Below are 20,042 nucleotides of genomic sequence, written 5' to 3' on the forward strand. Positions count from 1 at the left end.
ACTTAGAACAGCAACAAAACAATCACTCAAAGTGACAAAATATTTCAATGTTATTCAGGCAAAAAAACAAATGTAAAACAAACTAAACAAAACGAAAACTGCATTGTCTCCATAGAAAATGAAATTCACACTTTTAAATCTATAGTGCTTGCTAAAGTTCAACAAGAAAATGAAAAAAATGTTCTGAATATCACAAAATGTCAAATGCAGTCTATGTAGGGTTTGAATGTGTTTAAAACCTGTGCTTCAATATTGAGGATTTTCAATATCAGCACATTGCAATTAATATTTTTAGACATTACTAGGCATGTGTGCGTATACTATTTATTACTGGTATTACAAACTATAGTGTCATCAGAAGTAAATTTAGAGAAACTGTTGTAACAATAATTTTATTGTTAAATGAATTTAGAAATTTCTAAAAAAAATGTTGTAACACTTTTGTTTTAGTGACTGGAAATGGTATTTCTTAATAAATAAAGCACTGCAATAAACTAAAATGAATAAAGCATTTTATGAATAAGAGAAGCCAGATTCAGGGAAAGGCATTTAATGTGTTTATTTTCTTCCCAGCCTGGCCTGCTTCTGTCATTGCATACACTATATTCGCTGTCTTTTGGAAACCTTATTTGTTCACAAAGTTTCTGCAGGACATACACCTTTGAAAAAATTGATAAAGGTAGGGTTTACTATGTTTTGTTATTTTACTATCATTAAGAAATTTTGAATATTGGAGCATCTGTAAAATATTTCACTCATATTCCCACTGAAACCTAATTTTTTTTTGTTTAGCTATATTAGAATAGCTTAGGTATTGTGCTTCTGAAATGCCATTTCTGAGGTGATCTGTATAATTAGTGCTATTCTCAATCAATAACCTATATAGAAAGATTTGCCTTGACCTTATGTTGTAAGCCATATAAGCTCAGAATCCTTTTAATTTTGGAAATGTTTATCATTGCCTTCAGATTCCTCAAATGCCTCTTGCAGAAGAGAATTTTATACATGAATTTTCTTATAAGTGTATTTCTGTGTGATTTAAATGATGATATCCCATATATATGACAGTTCTCAGTGTGATGATAGTGTCTTTGTTCTTAAAAAAAATGGTGAATTCTGTTGTTATCAATCATCAAATAACTCAGGAAAATGGGAAAATTTTTGTAACATTGAAACAGATGCACATTAAAGAACATGCTACATTTCAATTTTCTATTTCAAAATTTATTTTCAATAGGAATTTTGTTCTTACTAAAATCTTCCTGGTTTTTGTATATAATCTATTTTCAAAAAATTTCAACAAGGTTGTCATTGTGATAAAACAATAAACTCCAGATTTCTTAGAGTCCTCTGAATAATTGAAAGTAGCTTTTATGACAGAAAATATTAAAACTTAATATATTAGTGCAAGATTAGTTCTATAGTACAGCACTCCTAAATCCCATGCCATTCCTCTTTTGAATCAGCCAATTACTAACAATTATTTTAATAACTGGTTATTTTATTTATTTACCATTAGAAAATTATAACTAGTATATCATGTAATAGATATGCATTATTTTTATGGTATTCAAATTTACTAAGTGATAAACAAAAAATTGTTGAAAGTCTATAAAATGCAGTATGTTTTTCCTATTCCAAATATGCATTTCTGTTAATAAAAATGGAACAAAGGACTGCATTTCCTTAGTGATGAAAAAAGTTACTCATAAAATGGTACTTCATGGGTGAAGAAGACTTCCATTCATTCTAACTTAGAAAACTTACCATTGTTCATACAAAAAATGCTTCTGTGTGGCATGTAAATGTATGGTGTGGTCAAATAATGTGAAACGTGTGTATATACGTGTATGCATTTGCGTATAATATATGCATGTGCATGTGTGTGTATATATGCATACACATACATACATATATTCCCTAACTTTTATTTTGTATTATTTGTAGGGCTGTATATTTTATTGGGGATTCACCTCTTGGATTGCCTACTACATTAATCACCCACGGTATACACCACCATGTACGTAGAATTTCTCCTTGACTTATCCACTACTAAAGTGACGAATCAAAATTCTATTCTAAACTATATAGAAATTATATGTAACATAGCATATTTAAAGGGCTAAGCAGGGCCTTCCCAGTGGCGCAGTGGTTGAGCGCTGGGTTGCGAAGCTGCCCGCAGCCTCTGCAGCGCCGGTTCGATCCCCGGTCGCCCGGCAAGTGTCCCATATGGTGCGCAGACCTCTCCTGCCGCCGGCTGCTTCCTTCAGCAGTGTACTTCGTCAGTCTGCTTGCTCTGCTCTCTGCTCTGGCTCTGGTGAATTCTCTCACCCTCCCGACTTCTGACTGTACCCAGTGCTTATAAAAAGAAATAAATAAATAAATCTTTTTTAAAAAAAAGATTTAAAAAAAAAGGGATAGCAACTACTAATAAAAAAGTCCATTTTAAATTATTTCCATGTCCCAGTTCATTCCATTTTTCTGTAATCTTAAAAGATCAAATTTGACTGACATCTGTGATTTAATTTTAACCTATAGGAACTGTGGCAGAAACACGAGTTTATTGTAAGTCTCCAAATGACAACAGTACAATTGAGGATTAAAAAGAAACTCTTTGTAATCATATAATCATATACAATTAGCTATTATTTAAAAAATATACAAATATATTTAATTATCATTTTAATTATAATTAGGCATGAAAAACAGGTATTTTTATGTGGCATATATTTTCCTATTTATAACTTTATTGAATGTCTTGACCCTTGAACTAATCAAGCAAGTGAAATGCAGATAAAAATCGCAGTCCTCAGGTCCTGATCTCATATAACTCCGACAGAATTTTCTTTCTTTTTTTTTTCAGATTTATTTATTTATGCATAAAAGAGCTGGGGTACAGGCCAGAAATGCAGGGGGTGAGAGGATTCAACAGAGACAGTGGGGAACAGAACAGGCAGACTGACTGAAGTACACTGCTGAGGGGAGCAGCGGGCAAGTCAGGAGAGGTCTGCTGCACCATGCGGGTTGCTCCCTGGCCGGCCAGGGATCAAACTCATGCTGCAGAGGCTGCAGACTGCTTCATGGTGTGGTTCTTAACACTTTGCACCACCAGGAAGGCCCTCCAACAGAAATTTAAAATATATTTTAGAATATATACTTATTTTAGAACATTAACAGATTAATAATTTTGTTCCATACTATGTTTAAGAAGAGGAACTTCTGAAAAATGCTGCAGTCACAAATTTGACACAAAATAACAGATTTAGTGTGTTCATATATGTTAAACATTTATTGAAAACTAAATAGAGATCAAGAAATATAAAATTACAACTTCTTTTATAATTAGAAATGTTATGATGTTGGTAATATAGCTTGCTATAAACAAGCTTTACTCCCTATAGATTTGGGGGAAAAAGCTTTATTTTGTTGTGCTCATGTCTCTTAAATGCATCAGATGTTAGTGGACCTAAATTCTGTGAAAACATACAGAGCATTTGCATGTGGAGAGGGAATATCTTGCATAAGCAGTCCATACAGATTTCACTTTTTATGGCTTAGGTAAATAATGCCAGGCACCAAACTCATGCTTCAAATTAGTTGCCACCTATGTTATTGCAATTGCATAACCTACAAATTTTGCAGTTAGCTCTTCAGTCCATATTTCACTCTTACAAATAATAGTTATGATCACTGATATCTGATGATGATTGGTAACGATCATCTGTTATTCAGTTTACTCACAATCAGCAAATTACTGAAATATGCAGTTTAGATACAGAAAGCATTAATCTGAGTAAAAGGCTAGCCAACCCCCACTGAAACAAACAAAAAAAGAGCGTATTGATTTGACCGGTGTTTTCATCTAAGCAGAAGTTTCTAATTCTTAAATTGATAGTTGTTTTAGACAGTGTTGAATGCTATAACAAAATATTCAGACTGTAAGGCTTATTTTTTCACAGTTATGAAAAGTTGAAAGTCAAAATTAAAGTGCTGGCTGACTCAGTTCTGTCCTGATTTGCAGTGCCTTCTCTCTGTGATCTCACAATGGAAGGAGCAAATTCTCTTTTCTTATTAGAACACAAATCTCATTATTGTCCCTCTACCTAAACTTAATTATCTCCTAAAGGCCCCATCTCCAAAAACCACTATATTAGAAATCCAGGCTTCTAATTTTTTGACCGAATGGAGACAACATTCAGTCAATAGCAATAGTGATGTGAGCCTAGGGTAATTAGTTCACACTGCAGGCAAATAAATAGAATCCAATAATTGTTTCTAATTTCTCATAAGCTTATGACATCAATTAGGTTTTGCTTTATTCATTACAATTTCACTTCTTTTTTGGCAGCTATGCTATGCTATAAATATCTTTCTTGGAATTTATTATTTTTGAAATATTATATTCTTTCCTTTTGTAACTGATTAGTTTATAGATTAAATATTTTTATAGAAAAAAGTGGATTATATATTAGAGCATGAAAATTCAATGTTGTTCCCCCAAAAGTAGAAATAATACAAACTACAATATATACTATCTTTAGACAAAATGAAACCTTAAAAGCATAGCTAAGCACAAAAAACACACCAAAATTATTATTTTCCCTTTTTCTAAAGTTAGCTTTTATTATACTCACCACCTGCATAAAATATTTAGGAACAGAAAATATTGGGAAAAAAAAGAGTCCAAATTCATATCACTAAGATGGAAACCTATAATGTAAAATATACATTCTACTACCATTTTTGTGGGCACTTAAAACAAATTTAAAACTATATACTTGAAGACACATTCATAGACAACTATTATTAAGTATGAAATTTAAAATAACATTATAGAGAAGACAAAATTAAAAAAAAAAACTGAAGTAACAAGAGGAAAATTATTACAGTTGCAAAATAGATATAATCCCAATTTTAGATAATTATGTACAAAAGATGAAATAAGCATGCTAATTAAACATTTTAGAAATTCCTCTTCTCTAACATATTCTATTTCTATTGTGTACTGCATTAAATTGTTATGTTTAGACAATTGAGTCAAATGAACAAGGCAACATTGTTTCCTGTGGGAAGTGTATGTGTATATATATGTATATATACATGTATATATGTATATGTATGTATATATGTATATACACACATATATGTATATATGTGTGAAATATGTTTATATGTTAAAACGGATAATGAGCTTTTCAGAAAATTCCATTTGTTTTGAACATTTCTAAATCCAATATCTCTACTGTGAGCAAAGTGATGTTAGAGTACTTTAAAAATTCCAGTTTATCTATTGCTCTTTATGATATGGGATCATATATAGCCTATATTTTCTTTACTTTCATATAGCAACAATGCTCATATTTATTTTTAATATGAAAATAATTAAAATACAACCTGATATAAAACCTTAGTACAAAAATAAAAAAATGTTATTAAGCATCTTTCTTTTTATTGTTAAACATTGTTAAGCAAGAGATTGAGTATGCTAGGTCATTGTAATGTGCTATAAAGTGACAAATATGACAGATTAAATTTGCTTTCAAGAAGTTTAATAATACAAATTGAAATAGATTCCATTTGTAATCTAAATAACATTAGATTACTATAAGAAAATTGCATGTGGAAAGAAAAAACAGCTTTGTTTCTTTAGATTACAAAAGTATCTTCTCAAAGGTCAATAACATATCACATTGTACTTTTGTTTACAGGATAGTAATCTACAATAAACACTGTCTGAATTATGTCTATAGTGTTAAAGCCTAAAATATGAATGTTTGTATAATATTTTTGTTTCTGTCTTCCTAGCATTTGGAAGTAGGCAAGTCACAGTAGCTACTGTCAACTTCCTGGTGTGTATTTATATTTTTTCCTGTTAATGTTTAATTGTAGTATTATTAAGACTTCAAACTAGATTGTATTTGAGAATTTGTCATTCAGAAAAAATTTTTCTATTTTATATCATATACCTAACAATATTAAATTAAGTTAATCAAATAATTTCCTATAATTAAATCATTAACTCTCCAAATATTTTAATTATAATATTCTATGCATTATTGGAATGCTTAAAATTATCTTAAATAAAAATTTGAAAAAAAAACTCAGTAATTCTTCTTCCTACTGTCTGTGCTCTAACTTATAAATCTCTAAGAGCAAAAGTTTTACAAGTTCAACAGACACACTTCTATAAAACACTTCAACATCGTTAATTTAACTAATTGTGGGTAAAACAAAGTCTTTTAAATTGAAACAGTTCTTTCCTAATTTTTCTTAGTCAAATTATTTAGATCATTCTATTTAACTTCACATATGTATTGTTTGAATTCACAATAGATTTTTATTATTTCTGAAATGCATTATTTTATTAAATATTTACATAGCTTTATATCCATTATGATTCCATACGTCCATTCCTTGTTCACATTCTACCCCCATTGCTGTCTTTGATAGGTTAACTCCCATGATATTGTCCCTGCTCCATTGACAAATTCTTAGAATTCATGCAAAAGTAACCTATTCTTTGTAATGTTATATTGAACTTTGGTTCAATTTATTTTTAAGAGATGCAGATATACTATACTGAAAATGTTAAAATATTTTGCAGATTTGTGAAGCTGGAAATCATTTCATTAATGTAGTGCTGTCTCATCTAAATCACACAGGTTAGAATCATTCGTTTTTAATCTCATATAGAGTGAATTAATTATTTTAAATGTCTAAATCAATATTTTAAAGGGAACCTGATTTTTGTCCTTTTATGTCTAAATTTTCCTTATAACCCTTATTAATGATTTCTCTTAAATGAAGTACACATATGTACATATGTACACACACACACACACCCTGAACAACAATATAACTTAGACAATGTGAAAAAATAGATTAAGAGGTAAAGTAGTATGAAACCTACTGATTTCCTTTTTCCTTTGTCTTGATACTCTCTCTTGTTCTAAATGTTTAATTTGTTAATTTGAGTCTTCTACAACTGAAAATCTTTTTTCTGCCATTTTATTTCTGTTTAAAGCACTTTCTAAATTTGCACTTCATTCAGATTCTCCTTTTGTGATCTTTTTATATATTCATCTTTGGTGAAGAACTCTGTTCCTGTATCTCCTTTCTAGATCTTGTGCCTGTCTGTCTGCTTTTGAATGACCTTCCCATATCTAACATTTTTAATACTGTTGTTCTGAAGTAATTGTCATATAGTTTATCTGTTTCTGTCTCCTTTATATTTGTCCCTAGATGTCTGTCTTTTTCACTTTGCTTTGCCATCTTGTGTTGAGATGTACCTACTTTTTAGGCATGTATATTGCTTTATTTATCACTATTTGTGTGCGTATGTGGTTGGGGCACTGGGCGTTTACCTGCTGTTTTCTTCTTAATTTACCTCATTATGAAGTGAATTTAGAAGTGGAGTCTGGGGTTTTATTATTCAATTTTTGTTTGAGGAGTGACATTAGTCACATTAACCTTTTGCTTTGTGTAGGGGCAGGAATGACACAGTGCAGGTTTTCTGATCCAGCAGACCAGATAAAGGAGGAGTCCTGGAGCCCTCAGTGGCTTTTGCAAGTTTTTTATTTAGATTTACGAGGCATATGGCAGGCAGGAGTGCTGGGGGGTCAGGAGACTGGCAGTCCACCCAGCCCCCAGCAAATCCTCACTCTATCTGGGCTCTCTGGTGTTCTCTCTGCTTCTCTTCTTCTTCTCTAGGTTTCTGCTCTTTCTTGGCTTCTACTGGGGTCCCCGTGATGCCACCCTTAAAAGCCCAGTCTTAGCCCAGGTGAATCCCATCTACATATGTCCACACCCTACTTCAGGTGCCCGCCATCAGGCATGCATTTGGGACCACAGGGTTCCGTCATCCATCCTAATGGCGGGAGGGCAGAAAAATCTGATACTTTTTACCTTACCCTACACTTTGTTTTACAGAAAGCTGTATGTATTCTGTGCTCAGTTTGTCCTCACATACCACCCCACCTCTCTTGTTCCTTTCTTCCATGGCTATGAACCTTGGGCCTCACAGTGGGAAGGGCAATGTCTGGACCACCAGGCTCACACTCTGGGATTAATTTCACTTGATTTGGAGGTGGCATTCCATGTATCTCAGGCACACATGTGTTGACTTAACACAATGGCTGCCCACAACGACCATCACGGCCCTGCCCTCGCCTCAGCTGCTGCTTCTGCAGGCCTGGGGTGTATAAATTCCCCCAGGTTATTTTCCCAGAGGATTTCACTCTAAAGTCCTTCTTTCTGCTCTTCGGCCTTTTATGGAGGTGGGCCTGGCTCAGCCTGGCTTTTCTTTGATCTCTTCTGGAATGGGAGAGAGTTTTTAGGCCTTGTTGCCCCAATTAGGGACTTCCTAATTTCCTGAATTGGAGTCAGCTGAGTTCCCACTGCACAGATTGGGTCTGGGACCACATTCGGTCAGCAAAATTTCCCCAGAGAACTTCGCAAAGCCTTGGGTTTTCCCCATCTTAGCTTGGGAAGTTGACTGTCATCCCAGACATGATTCCTGTCACTTCCTCCTGTTCTTTTACCTCAGAAGCCACCAATTTTAGTTCTCAATCTCCTTGGGAAGTCCTGGGGCTATATAGCTGGTTCTAAGAATTTGACTTTTCTTATGAACACATATTAATCTTTATAGCTGTTTTTTGGGAAAAGGTGATTCCAGACTCTATTCCATCATCCTATGGGTGGAGTCCATATTACACATTTTAGACTTGTGTAGGGGCAGGATGGCATAGGGTAGAATGTCTATGATCCAGGCAGATGGATAAAGGAGAGTCCTGGAGCCCTCCGTGTGGCTTTTTCAGGCTTTTATTGAGCTCTTTACAAGGCAGGGGGTCCTGGGGGCCAGGAGGCTGGCAGGCCTCCCAGCCCCTGGCGAATTTTCACTCTTTGTGGACTCTCTATTGTTCTCTAGTGGTCTCCGCTTTTCCTTTGCTGCTCTGCTGGTTCTTATCATTCTATTGCTCATTCTGCTGGCCTCCTCAGCAGATGCCCCAGTGATGCCGCCCTTATAAGCCCAGTCTCAGCCCAGGTGTGCCTACCTATGCATGCTCACACCCTACTCCAAGTGTCCACCGTTAGTCATGCATGTAGGACCACCAGGATTCATCATTAATGCTAATGGCAGAAGGGCGGAAAAGCCTGATAATTTTCCAATTGCCTTACAACTTGATTCTCTCTAACTACATGAACTTGTTCACATTTTCTCATTTATCTGGAACATGGTGTCATTATGAAATAAAAATTTTAAATCACCATGTTTTCAAAACACACATGCCTAAAATCATTCATGTAAGACTTTCTTTTCAAGTGTCTACTGGAAAATTTGTTGCTTTTTATGACGCTTTTGAGAAACCAGATACGATCGAATATTCTCTTCTTTGTTAATGGACTTTGTCATTTTGCCTGGAGACTCAGTTTTTTTTTCTTTATCACTAAATTCTGTTAATTTTGTAAAGTGTGTCTAAAAGTTGATATATCCAGGTCAATTACACAGGGAACATAATGGAATCTTCCAGTAGGGTGATTCATGTCTTTTTTTTTTTTTTTAGTTGTACAGTTTCTTGTATCAATAAAAGGAAATGTTTTGTTCCACTGTGTACTGTTGTGGGGTGAGGTTATGCATATATCACATCTGCCTCTATCTTATTTGTCTATAATGTACTATTTTTAGATCTTTTGGGGGGCTATTTTTGTTCATGTTGTTAAGATCCCCTAAACCATTAAACTCTAGGAAAATTCGAATATCTTCCACTATTTTATAGACATTTTTTTCTTTTTTTTTTTCTTCCTGTTTTGTGCACATCTACTTGGAATTTTGGAATTTTTTCATGTTTTTGTTCTTTGATATCTGTAAATGCTTTTGTGTATGTGTGTTCTGTTGAAATTTTTCTCTTTTCTTTCATTAGCAGGAAAAAAGATTCTCACTTTCTATTTTATTCACATAGAAGGCTTATATAAATGCTGACCGACTTATATTAACTTTTAAAGGTACAGAATCTCATTGAAAAGAAATAACAAAGTATTTTTACAGATGGGGTGGTTGTAGTGAATTCTCTAAAGAATAAAGCTTGCTCTAAAAGGGATGGGGATTGTTTCAATGTGTCTTTTGATTCGTAGACATGCTTGTTTTCTAAGTTGCTAGTTCCCAGAACTATTTCCCTCTTTTCGGACCTTTCCTCTAAGCTTCCAAGATACAGCTTCTCCATTTTAGCCTCCTTCATATACTATTGTTTATGAAGCAGAGACTTCTTTTACTTTTTCAGTAGAAGAACTATATATTTATGAACCAAAAAAAAAGACTTATTAATTTATTTTTCTATTATATCAATTCTATAATTTGAACAAAACAACAATGGACAGTCAGAAATAAATAACAAATTAATGAAGAAATTAAGCAAAATTAAACTGTGAAAAAATACAGCAATATGTTTATAGTTAATAATTTTCCTCCTGTCCTCTCACATAATAATTTATTATTGGACATTTAAATTTTAAGGCTATATTTTTATCTGTTCTTAAGAGATCAAAATTTAACATATTTTAAAGGAAAAAAATTACAGGATGATTAAACAGATATTACCTTATTTAATAAAAAAATGTTACCATGGGGCCTCCCCGGTGGCGCAGCGGTTGAGCGCTGGGTTGCGAAGCTGCTCCCCTGCCACCGGAGCAGGGTCCCACATGGTGTGCAGACCTCTCCTGCCGCCCGCTGCTCCCCTCAGCAGTGTACTTCAGTCCTTCTGCCTGTTCTGCTCCCTGCTCTGACTCTGGTGAATTCTCTCACCCTCCCGCGCTTCTGACTGTACCCAGTGCTTGTATAAATAAATAAATACATAAATAAATAAATAAATCTTTAAAAAAAAAATGTTACCATGGTTCTTCCTGTCCTATGAGAAAGTAGAATATGTGTCTATTCCCTTTTTGAATAATACTTCTCTAAATTGACTTTGGGATTTAGGACTACTGAATACTCCTGTTGTTCTATGTAAGAATAAAACTGAATAGAACCAAACATGAATTACCCTTTGATGAGCATCTCTGCTCTTTTCAAGCTCATGAATTCTTGGTTTAGCAAAATGTGGGGACATTAATGTAAATATCCGCTCAGTGAAAGTGTTTGAATATAGATTATTTAGTATTTTACTTCACTAACAACAACAAATTTTTTGACTTGTAATAATTAATTTCCAGCTCTCATAAATGTTCTCCTTTTTTCATCTGCAGGCCTGTTTTGGTAGCCAACTGTATATTAATCAGAATTTTCCATGTATAAATTTATCATCTATGTTCTTATGTATAAATAATTTTTTAAATTGAAGTAATGTTGCATAATAACCTTACTAAGCTCAGACATTCATTGTTAAGAATGGACACGTGTATATGGTACATTAAGTTCACTGCTAAAATGTCCAAATCTATCATTTACCATACCTCTGACCCTTTCCACCAAGATTTGTCCACCTTCCCTTTTGGTAACCACTAATTGTTTTTATAGTCCTTAAGTTTATTTTTGTTTTATTTAGTTTATCTGTCATTTTTTTCCTCGATATATCACATGAATGAAATGAGATGATATTTGTCTTTCTCTACCTGGCTTATTGTACTAAGTGTATTTCCAGTAGTCCCATCCACATTGTTGCAAATGACAGGATTTCAAATTTTTAAAGAGCTGAGTAGATTTCCATTGTGTAGAATGTTGTAACATCTTTATTCTTTCAACATCCTTGGCACTTAGTTTGTTTTCATAGCTTGGGTATTGTAAATAGTACTGCAATAAACATGGGGTACGTATATATCTTCAACGTGAGATTTTGTGATTTTTGGATAAATATCCAAATATGGATATTTGAATTGTATCTGGAATGCAATTCCAGATATGAAATAGCTGAATTGGAATAGCTGAATTGTATGGAATTCTATTTTCAATTTTTCTAGGAATCCCCACACTGCTTTCTCATAATGGCTGTACCAATAATGCATAAGTGACCCCTTCTCTCCACATCTTTTCCACTAATTATTGTTTACTGTCTTTTTAATCATATTCATTCTCACAAGTGTAATGTGATAGCTCATTATTGTTTTAATATGTATTTCCCTAATAATAAGAATGATAAACATTTTTTTTTTCATGTGCCTATTGACCATGTTTGTCTTTTTTGAAGAAGTGTCTATTCAGGTCCTCTTTCCATTTTTAAATATTTTTGGTTATTTTTGATTAAGTTTTATGAGGTCTTTGTAGATTTTGGATATCTGCACTTTGTTGGACATATGACTTGGCAGTACTTTCTAAGACAAAAACCTCTGGCCTCACCGCTTTAAAAGTCATTTCAATTATCCATATCCAGTGTTCTGATAAACTTATCCTTCAATTTTGTGTTTTGTCTTTCTTGTCAAGCACCCTGACAATCTAATTACATGTGTATTCTCCTATAATTTGGTGGTTAATGTCATCTGGATCCTATAACCTTTTTTTTTTTTTTTTTAAAGATTTATTTATTTATACAAGCACTGGGCACAGTCAGAAACACGGGAGGGCGAGAGAATTCACCATAGCCAGAGGGGAGAGCAGAGCAGGCAGAAGGACCGAAGGACACTGCTGAGGGGAGCAGCGGGCGGCAGGAGAGGTCTGCGCGCCATGCGGGACCCTCCTCCGGTGGCCGGGGAGCAGCCAGGGATCGAACTGGCGCTGCAGAGGCTGCGGGCAGCTTCGCAACCCAGCGCTCAACCGCCGCGCCACCGGGGAGGCCCTGGATCCTATAACCTTTTTAGGGGAATAAGACATTTTTATTTTCTACCATTATCAGACTCAGACTAACATCAGGTTATTTATATTTGTATTTAACTCTAGTTAACATAAGAGGACAACAGGGAAAAAATCCTAGAGGGGATTTGTTTGCAATATTGTATTCTGTGCATTACCTTTTAGCAAAGGGGTATACTAACTTAAACAGGGAGGAATGGACCACATCTATAGACTCATGAAGTACTTGAAATTCTATGTATTCCAACATTTATGGACACCAACCTGGATTTAGCAATTTAGCAAATCTGATTTGAGTTGGCTTTGTATATTTGAAATTTAGCTACTGTTGCAATTAAGTCTTAGACTTTGTCTTCAACTTTCTCTCTCTCTCTCTCTCTCTCTCTCTCTCTCTCTCTCTCTCTCTCTCTTTCTCTCTCTCTCTTTTTCAATGCAGGAAATTATAGCCACTTTGTATGCTACTAAAGAGATCCTCTAACTTTCACAGTTGACTTTTAATTGTCAACTATTATTTTCATTTTAAGCTTTATTTGTCAATAACATTGATAATATACAGTGATTAATTCCACTCAACAGAACAAAGCATTCCTTTGAACCAATTTTATATACCAGTATACCACTGTAAATGGTTTGACACTTGCACAGCAATCTTCAACCACCATCATCTATCTTTTCTGCACCTGCCATCAACAATGAGGTACTCATTGTAGGCTCTTTTATAGGTCATTTAAGTCCAAAATCCCACTGCATAGTCTGTTTTCAAGCTAATCTTATTTCAAACTATTACAGGTTCAGTTTTCTATATGTTGAAATAAGATCAGTATTCAGGAAGTTTGTTATGTAGTGATTTTATGGATGGAAATAAAGAAATCAAATTTAGGTAGGAAATTGAAAGTGATGCATTCTTAAAGAGAATCTCAGGTGAGACCATATGTAGGACATTCTAAACCCTAAATGAACAACTTTGTTCTGAGTTAAATCATCATAAAATCAAAGATAGGATCAAGGTTAAATAAAAACATGAGTATGACCTTGAGTAAGATTGTTCCTTTTCAGTCAGGTAATCTTCATAGGATTATTAAAAATTCAAATTTCTCTCCCAACTTTATTCCCTGAAGCTGAGGAATAGATGCTTTTATACTTGAAGAAGATTCCTTGTGGCTTAGCATTTTAATTTAAAAAAAATCTTCAGAATTTTATTTGCTAGAAGCTATATTACAGTGAAAATATGTTGAGAAAATATATCATGGGGAATGTAGGTATTAAATTAGTAACACCTAAATTAATGTATAATTACAATTAACAGTAACTACTGACCCTTTACAATTAACAGTTACAATTAACAGTAACTACTGACATTACTGAAATGATGTCTATATGAATATGCTTTTCTGGGTGAGAAGACTCAATTGGTTATTTATCTATAAACTACATCTAGAAGAAATATGTATCCGTGGACCCTGATCCTTCCACTACCACTTGAGGTGGCATGGTGATGAATCACATAAAATAGAGGCTTCAACACATATTATCCACTATGCATCTTCAAATTCTGAATTCAACGACTGTAACATGGTTAAGTTTCAGTTATTCTTTTTTATTTTGATGAATATATGGATATTATACAAAGGTGTTTACATAAATGTTACCAAGAGACTCTGTAATATTAAATGTCAAACATATTTAGCCTTAATGTAAAATGAGCAGTGCATGAAGTATGCATAGTACCTAGTGTATTTTTTACTTTGATATTTCAACAACAGTTACAATTTTGAAAACAACGTACTGACATTCCATTATAACTCCAATTATAATGAAAAGATTTGTTGATACATTATCTGATTAAATTCAGCTATGGCAAATAAGCAGTACTCTTATAATTCAAAAATATAATGATAACCTTTTAAATCTGCTATCTAAAAAGTTTCTTGAAAAAAATTCAAAGGCTAAAAAAAACTAACAAAAATCAAGTGAGAATATGCTAAATATAATGAGATATGTAAATAATTTTTTTATTGTTGAGTAGAAATAATGTATGTGGCATTTTTTTAATATGAACTATACTGATTTTCATTGTAATCTTCTTATGAGAGAGTATTATACTTTTCTGGTATAAATGAAATCCTTATAAAATTCCCTTTGGATTTTCACTAATTTAATACAGAGAGGTTTGAAGTATTTAATAACCTCAATTGTATTAATCTTAGTTTACATTAAAGAAGAAAAGGAAGAGACAGACACATTCTAAAATACATTTATTTATTATGCAATGCTGCTGCTACTATTAAGATATGCAAAATGTGTATATATTGTTTATTTTAAACTCTTAAAAATTGAAGATCACGGTGTATTCTGTAATTTTACAGAACATAGCTTTAGATGTAGTCAGAAAATGACAAGTATTCTATTTGAATCAGAAGTTCATAACATTTGAAAATGGGTCTTCTCAGAATAACTTGTGAAGCAGTTTTCTATAACTATATAGTCACTTTTCATGTGGTATGGTTGTTTTAGGGAATTTAGAATTATATAATAAGTATATGATCACATCAACAATACGTAGCATCATTGATCTTTTATTCTCCTTTCTAACAGGAAATAGTGCCTGTTTTCCAAGTCCAAATTATAACCCCTTCACATGGATGTTTTTTCTGGTTTCATGTCCAAATTACACTTATGAGGTATGCTACTTATTAAGGAAATAATTGAACTTGATTACATACTAAATGCATACATTTATGTATTTATATGTATTATAGGCTGACATATGCAATGACACAATTATGTTTTATCTGAAGATATAAGTATAATCATAGATATAGACTATAATAGAAATTATAATTCAAATTATAGGCATAAGAAATTGCAACATTTCATCCACAATTTAATTTTCTGGGCAGAAAAAAATGTGTATTTGTGTATATTTAGAGAAAATTTTGCAATTTATATATAAAATATGAGATTTATCAGAATTTTAATTTTTATTAAAGTTTTTAGATTAATGTATTCAGTTTTTATGTAAATATGATAATGCCTTATAGGATTGTTGATAACTTATGATGAAAATGAAATTATTACTTTTAGGAAAATTATTTCTACATAAAATTTTTCACAGGATTTTAAACTTACAAGTTATTTACTTAATTTTACAAGTGAACAAATTACTTGACTAACTGTAGTTAAATGTTAATTTCTGTTTTAATGCTACAGATTGGATCATGGATTAGTTTCACAGTCATGACACAAACACTACCTGGTAAGAACACTTAGTGATATTTAATTGAAGCACATTTTGAAGAACAAGTTTCTGAGAACATGTTGCTGTAATACTAAAATTTATAGTATTTGCAAATGGATTTTATGCTTTCATTTTTATTATAACTTTTATTTTTTAGCACTCATAAAATACATAAGAACAACATTTACAATGCATTTCTATGTAATTGTAACTTAATCTAAGTTAGAAAATATAGTCCAAATGGCTTTGTTAACAAAGCTTTGTTTTATAAAGTAGAGGTGGTAATGCACTTCACTTGAACCTTCCTCTTGCATCATACAGACCTGTGTCTGTTGTGTCTCCAAGTGTTTCTGAGTGTCTGGGGGCATGAGTGCATAATTCTTTTTTATTTAATCTAGAACTATGTTTTTTTATTAGAGACATTTGAAACTTAGGAAGAATAATTGATAGTACGGACATATACAAACTTATTGGGTTCTTGTAAAATCCTTTAAAACAGTTGACAAGTATTTAATATGATAAAATATACAAGGTGATGAAAGAAAGTACTGTGCTTAGAAACAGATATAATCTCAAGTCTTTAGGTAAAGTTAGGAGATGTATACTTCTATTATATAAATGCAGTTAGTCAAAAAGTAAAAATTAAAATACCTCCGAAGGAATATTGTCAAATGATGTTTTAAAAAGTGAAACTTAGTAAAACTATCTGAGGTAAAGAAGGCTGACTTTAGAAACTTAATTATGTAAACAAGTCCAAACACTGTACAATAGTACAAAAATTCCTATTTCTAGTGCTGATAATAGCAATGTTATGAGAGTGGAAAGGCTCCTCAAATACTAAGAACAGTTACTGTATGTAGATATAAGATGGATCCGCATTTTAGGCAATATCAAGAAACATAGTTAACTATGTTTACAGGTTAGGGGACTTATACAAAATTGCTGGTGTTACCTATTTAATTCTGTTAGTTCATTAGATAAAACGAATTATGAGTGAATCTGTACGACAATAAAACATTGAAATCATTTAACTTTAAAAGAAATCAAAATCTAAAAATCATTAGAACCAAATATAGTAACATGTATAGTGTTTTGATTGATGCAAATAGGAAAACACTGTATAAGAAGGAAGACAGTAACAGAAAAGTGTAGACATAAAACTTAACAGGCAAAAATAATAGTCTATTTGATGAAACATCTGTTAAGAGTATAGTGCAAAACCATATCCAGGGTGAGAATTCCAGAACCTTAGAAGACTCACAGTCCTTCTGTGATGGGTAACACATTGGTCCAATTTTTCTGCTGTAATAAGATTTGGAGGAACAGCATAGCTTTGGACTCCTGTCACATGTGAAGTTACTGATTAGGAGACTATTATTTCAAACAAGGTCTAAATCTATTGAAATGTCAGTATTACCATACGCATTTTCACTATATATCGTATCCTTTGGATTTAGAGTCGTTTCATGTCTTTACAGAAATCCTATTCTCCAAATTAAAAAGAAAAGTGTGTATGTAGCTCCAGCAATGTAACAGTTACGATGTGAAACCATGTGATACATAAATTAGGTTAGCATATTTTAAAAATCCAGAGTAGCAGGAAATGAAAATCAAGAAATTTACTAAAAACCGTAGTCTGTGAAATCTTGTTGTAAATGTGAGATAAAAACTCATTTCTACCCTATCATCCTAACTTGTTTTTATTAGCCATATCAGATTCTGAAATGTAGCCTAAGTGATCTACCAAGGGGCATTGTGTCTATAAATGATTCTAAAGTTCTTCCCAGATCAGAACCTCAGAAATTGACTTCAAAGCAATGTGGTGGATTCAATAACAGATTAATGGCAAAAGGCATTACTCTTCAGAAGCAAGAGTTTAAAATCATGTAGCATTGGAGCCAGAGGGCAAAGACTGAATGCTTTTTAGAAACTGTAAACAGTTTGTTAAATGAGACTGATACAGTATTGTTGAGTAGAAAGTCTTACAGAAAAACAAAAACAAACCATTAATTGCGGAAAGATTTTTTTTTTTTGAGTGACTGAGCTGCTTAATCTAAAATTAGATATCTGATAACAAAAGTGACAAGAACAATTCTCTTCACTGGCATTCATTAACCACATTACATTGTCACATTTCTATTGTGACAAATTATCATGATGTCAAAGTGTGGTAAGACTCTTTTAGAAGGATTAGTCAACCAATTCTTGTTAAAATGCAGGCAAACAGACAAAAAAAAATTACTTTGGTGAATGTAGGATGTCTAATCAGTCTCAGATTATCTTTAGTAAATCTTCAAACTCTTGACATACCAGGAATAATGCACAAGTTTACTTTGGAAGCTTACAATCTTGAATGCTGGATGTTTAAATGTGGAAGTTTAACTGCAATGAATGCCATATATGAGAAGGGATATGTGCAATATCCATTTCACATATATTTTTGCCCTTAAATATAAATTTTGAATCATAATATTGTGGATTGTATGTGTACGTGTAGAAGTATAATATATGCATATAGAAACTATAATTGATAAAGAAAAAATATTTGGGAGTATTTTGTAGTTGTGGGATATAAAAATACAGATGTATTTTGATGTCTGCTATGTACTTTCTATGTTTTCTCAACTTTAAAATAAACATTGATTAAATAGATGTTTAGCAATGCATATGAATAAAGAAAACTAAGAGAACTATGCAACATCTGAGAAGTATTTTAAGAGCTATATATGATAGTATTTATTTTTCTAATATAACTTGCTAAATCCATCATAAAATGAAAAACAGAAGATAATTCTTTCTTTTTTTTCTTCTAGTTGGGATTTTCACACTTCTGATGAGTATCCAGATGTCTTTGTGGGCACAGAAGAAACATAAGCTTTATCTGAAGAAATTCAATTCCTATACGCATAGGAAATCAGCAATGATTCCATTTATATTGTAAGAAAAAAATAAGTGGTCCTATTTCATATACTGAAAAGCAATATGTAAACTCATTAAATCAGAATTAGTTAAGGGTGGTTAATTATGATGTTCCAGAAATTAACAAACAGCAATGATTTTACTGAGTAAAAATATAAAGTGGTACAATCTAACTAAATTTAGTGTAATAAACTTGAGGCAAATAAGTAGAAATTATTGACATGACTAAGGAAAAAATAGCATTCATTATATTTGCAAATAATTGGTTCTTAAACAAAGTAGTACTTCATTAAATAATTCATATGAGTATAATACAATGAAAAATATATGAATTCTGAAATAAATATTTTTGATGTTTTGACACAAATCAATTGGATTTCATATTCTAGTGGTAATTGAATTTTCATTTATTATTCAGTGTGTTATTCAGAAGTATTAAATATCTTATGTTAATTCAATTTCTTGTGAAAATCCTACAATAATAAAATTTAAATATCTGTAATAAGTCATGTGTCATATTTATTCATAAGATATACATTGTATGCTCTCATGAAACTATAACAAGTCAAATATTAAACATTTCTAAACTATACAAATATTGAAATATATTTATTTCTAAATTAGCTAATATGGAAATATATATTTCAAATGGATTATACATAATAATGAAGAAAGAATACCTTAGAAAGTTTTTGAGATTTAGAGTGGAAAAACTTTATGCACTATTTTTACATTTTTTTATTGAAATAATATTGCATTATATAAACCTTATATAACTTTTAGATACACATCATTAAAAATAAGTATGTGAATATACTATATTAAGTTGAACTCATAAATTCATGAATTCCTACATATATATTTTGAAAGGTGGCTGAGAGTACAAAAATCAAAGTATACATTAATATTTAAAAGAAATTCTGAGATTTTTTATTTTAAAATGTGATTCTTTAGTTAGGTTAGTTTCTGGAGACTTTACAATCTTCTGATACTTATATATTCCCATTAAAGCTCTTGTTATATATATATATATATATATATATATATATATACACACACACATATACACACACATTTTGTGGGTGTTTATTACTAACATACATGGTAAAT

At 32.0% G+C, this 20,042-nt stretch overlaps 1 protein-coding gene across 1 annotated transcript in view; it reads left to right on the forward strand.

The window, feature by feature from the left end:
- TECRL (trans-2,3-enoyl-CoA reductase like) overlaps positions 1 to 18,954 on the forward strand; it is a gene marked incomplete at both ends in the record, with an annotated part of 77,617 nt that extends 58,663 nt beyond the window's left edge. The window contains 7 exons of the mRNA XM_084233490.1: positions 574 to 679; positions 1,948 to 2,020; positions 5,806 to 5,849; positions 6,605 to 6,662; positions 15,371 to 15,456; positions 15,986 to 16,031; positions 18,827 to 18,954. Coding sequence (XP_084089616.1) covers positions 574 to 679; positions 1,948 to 2,020; positions 5,806 to 5,849; positions 6,605 to 6,662; positions 15,371 to 15,456; positions 15,986 to 16,031; positions 18,827 to 18,954 — 541 coding nt within the window. The remainder of the gene's footprint in view (positions 1 to 573; positions 680 to 1,947; positions 2,021 to 5,805; positions 5,850 to 6,604; positions 6,663 to 15,370; positions 15,457 to 15,985; positions 16,032 to 18,826) is intronic.
- Between the last annotated feature and the right edge of the window lie 1,088 nt (positions 18,955 to 20,042).

This window comes from Talpa europaea (genome assembly GCF_964194135.1).
Source record: "Talpa europaea genome assembly, chromosome: 5".
Lineage (NCBI taxonomy): Eukaryota > Metazoa > Chordata > Mammalia > Eulipotyphla > Talpidae > Talpa > Talpa europaea.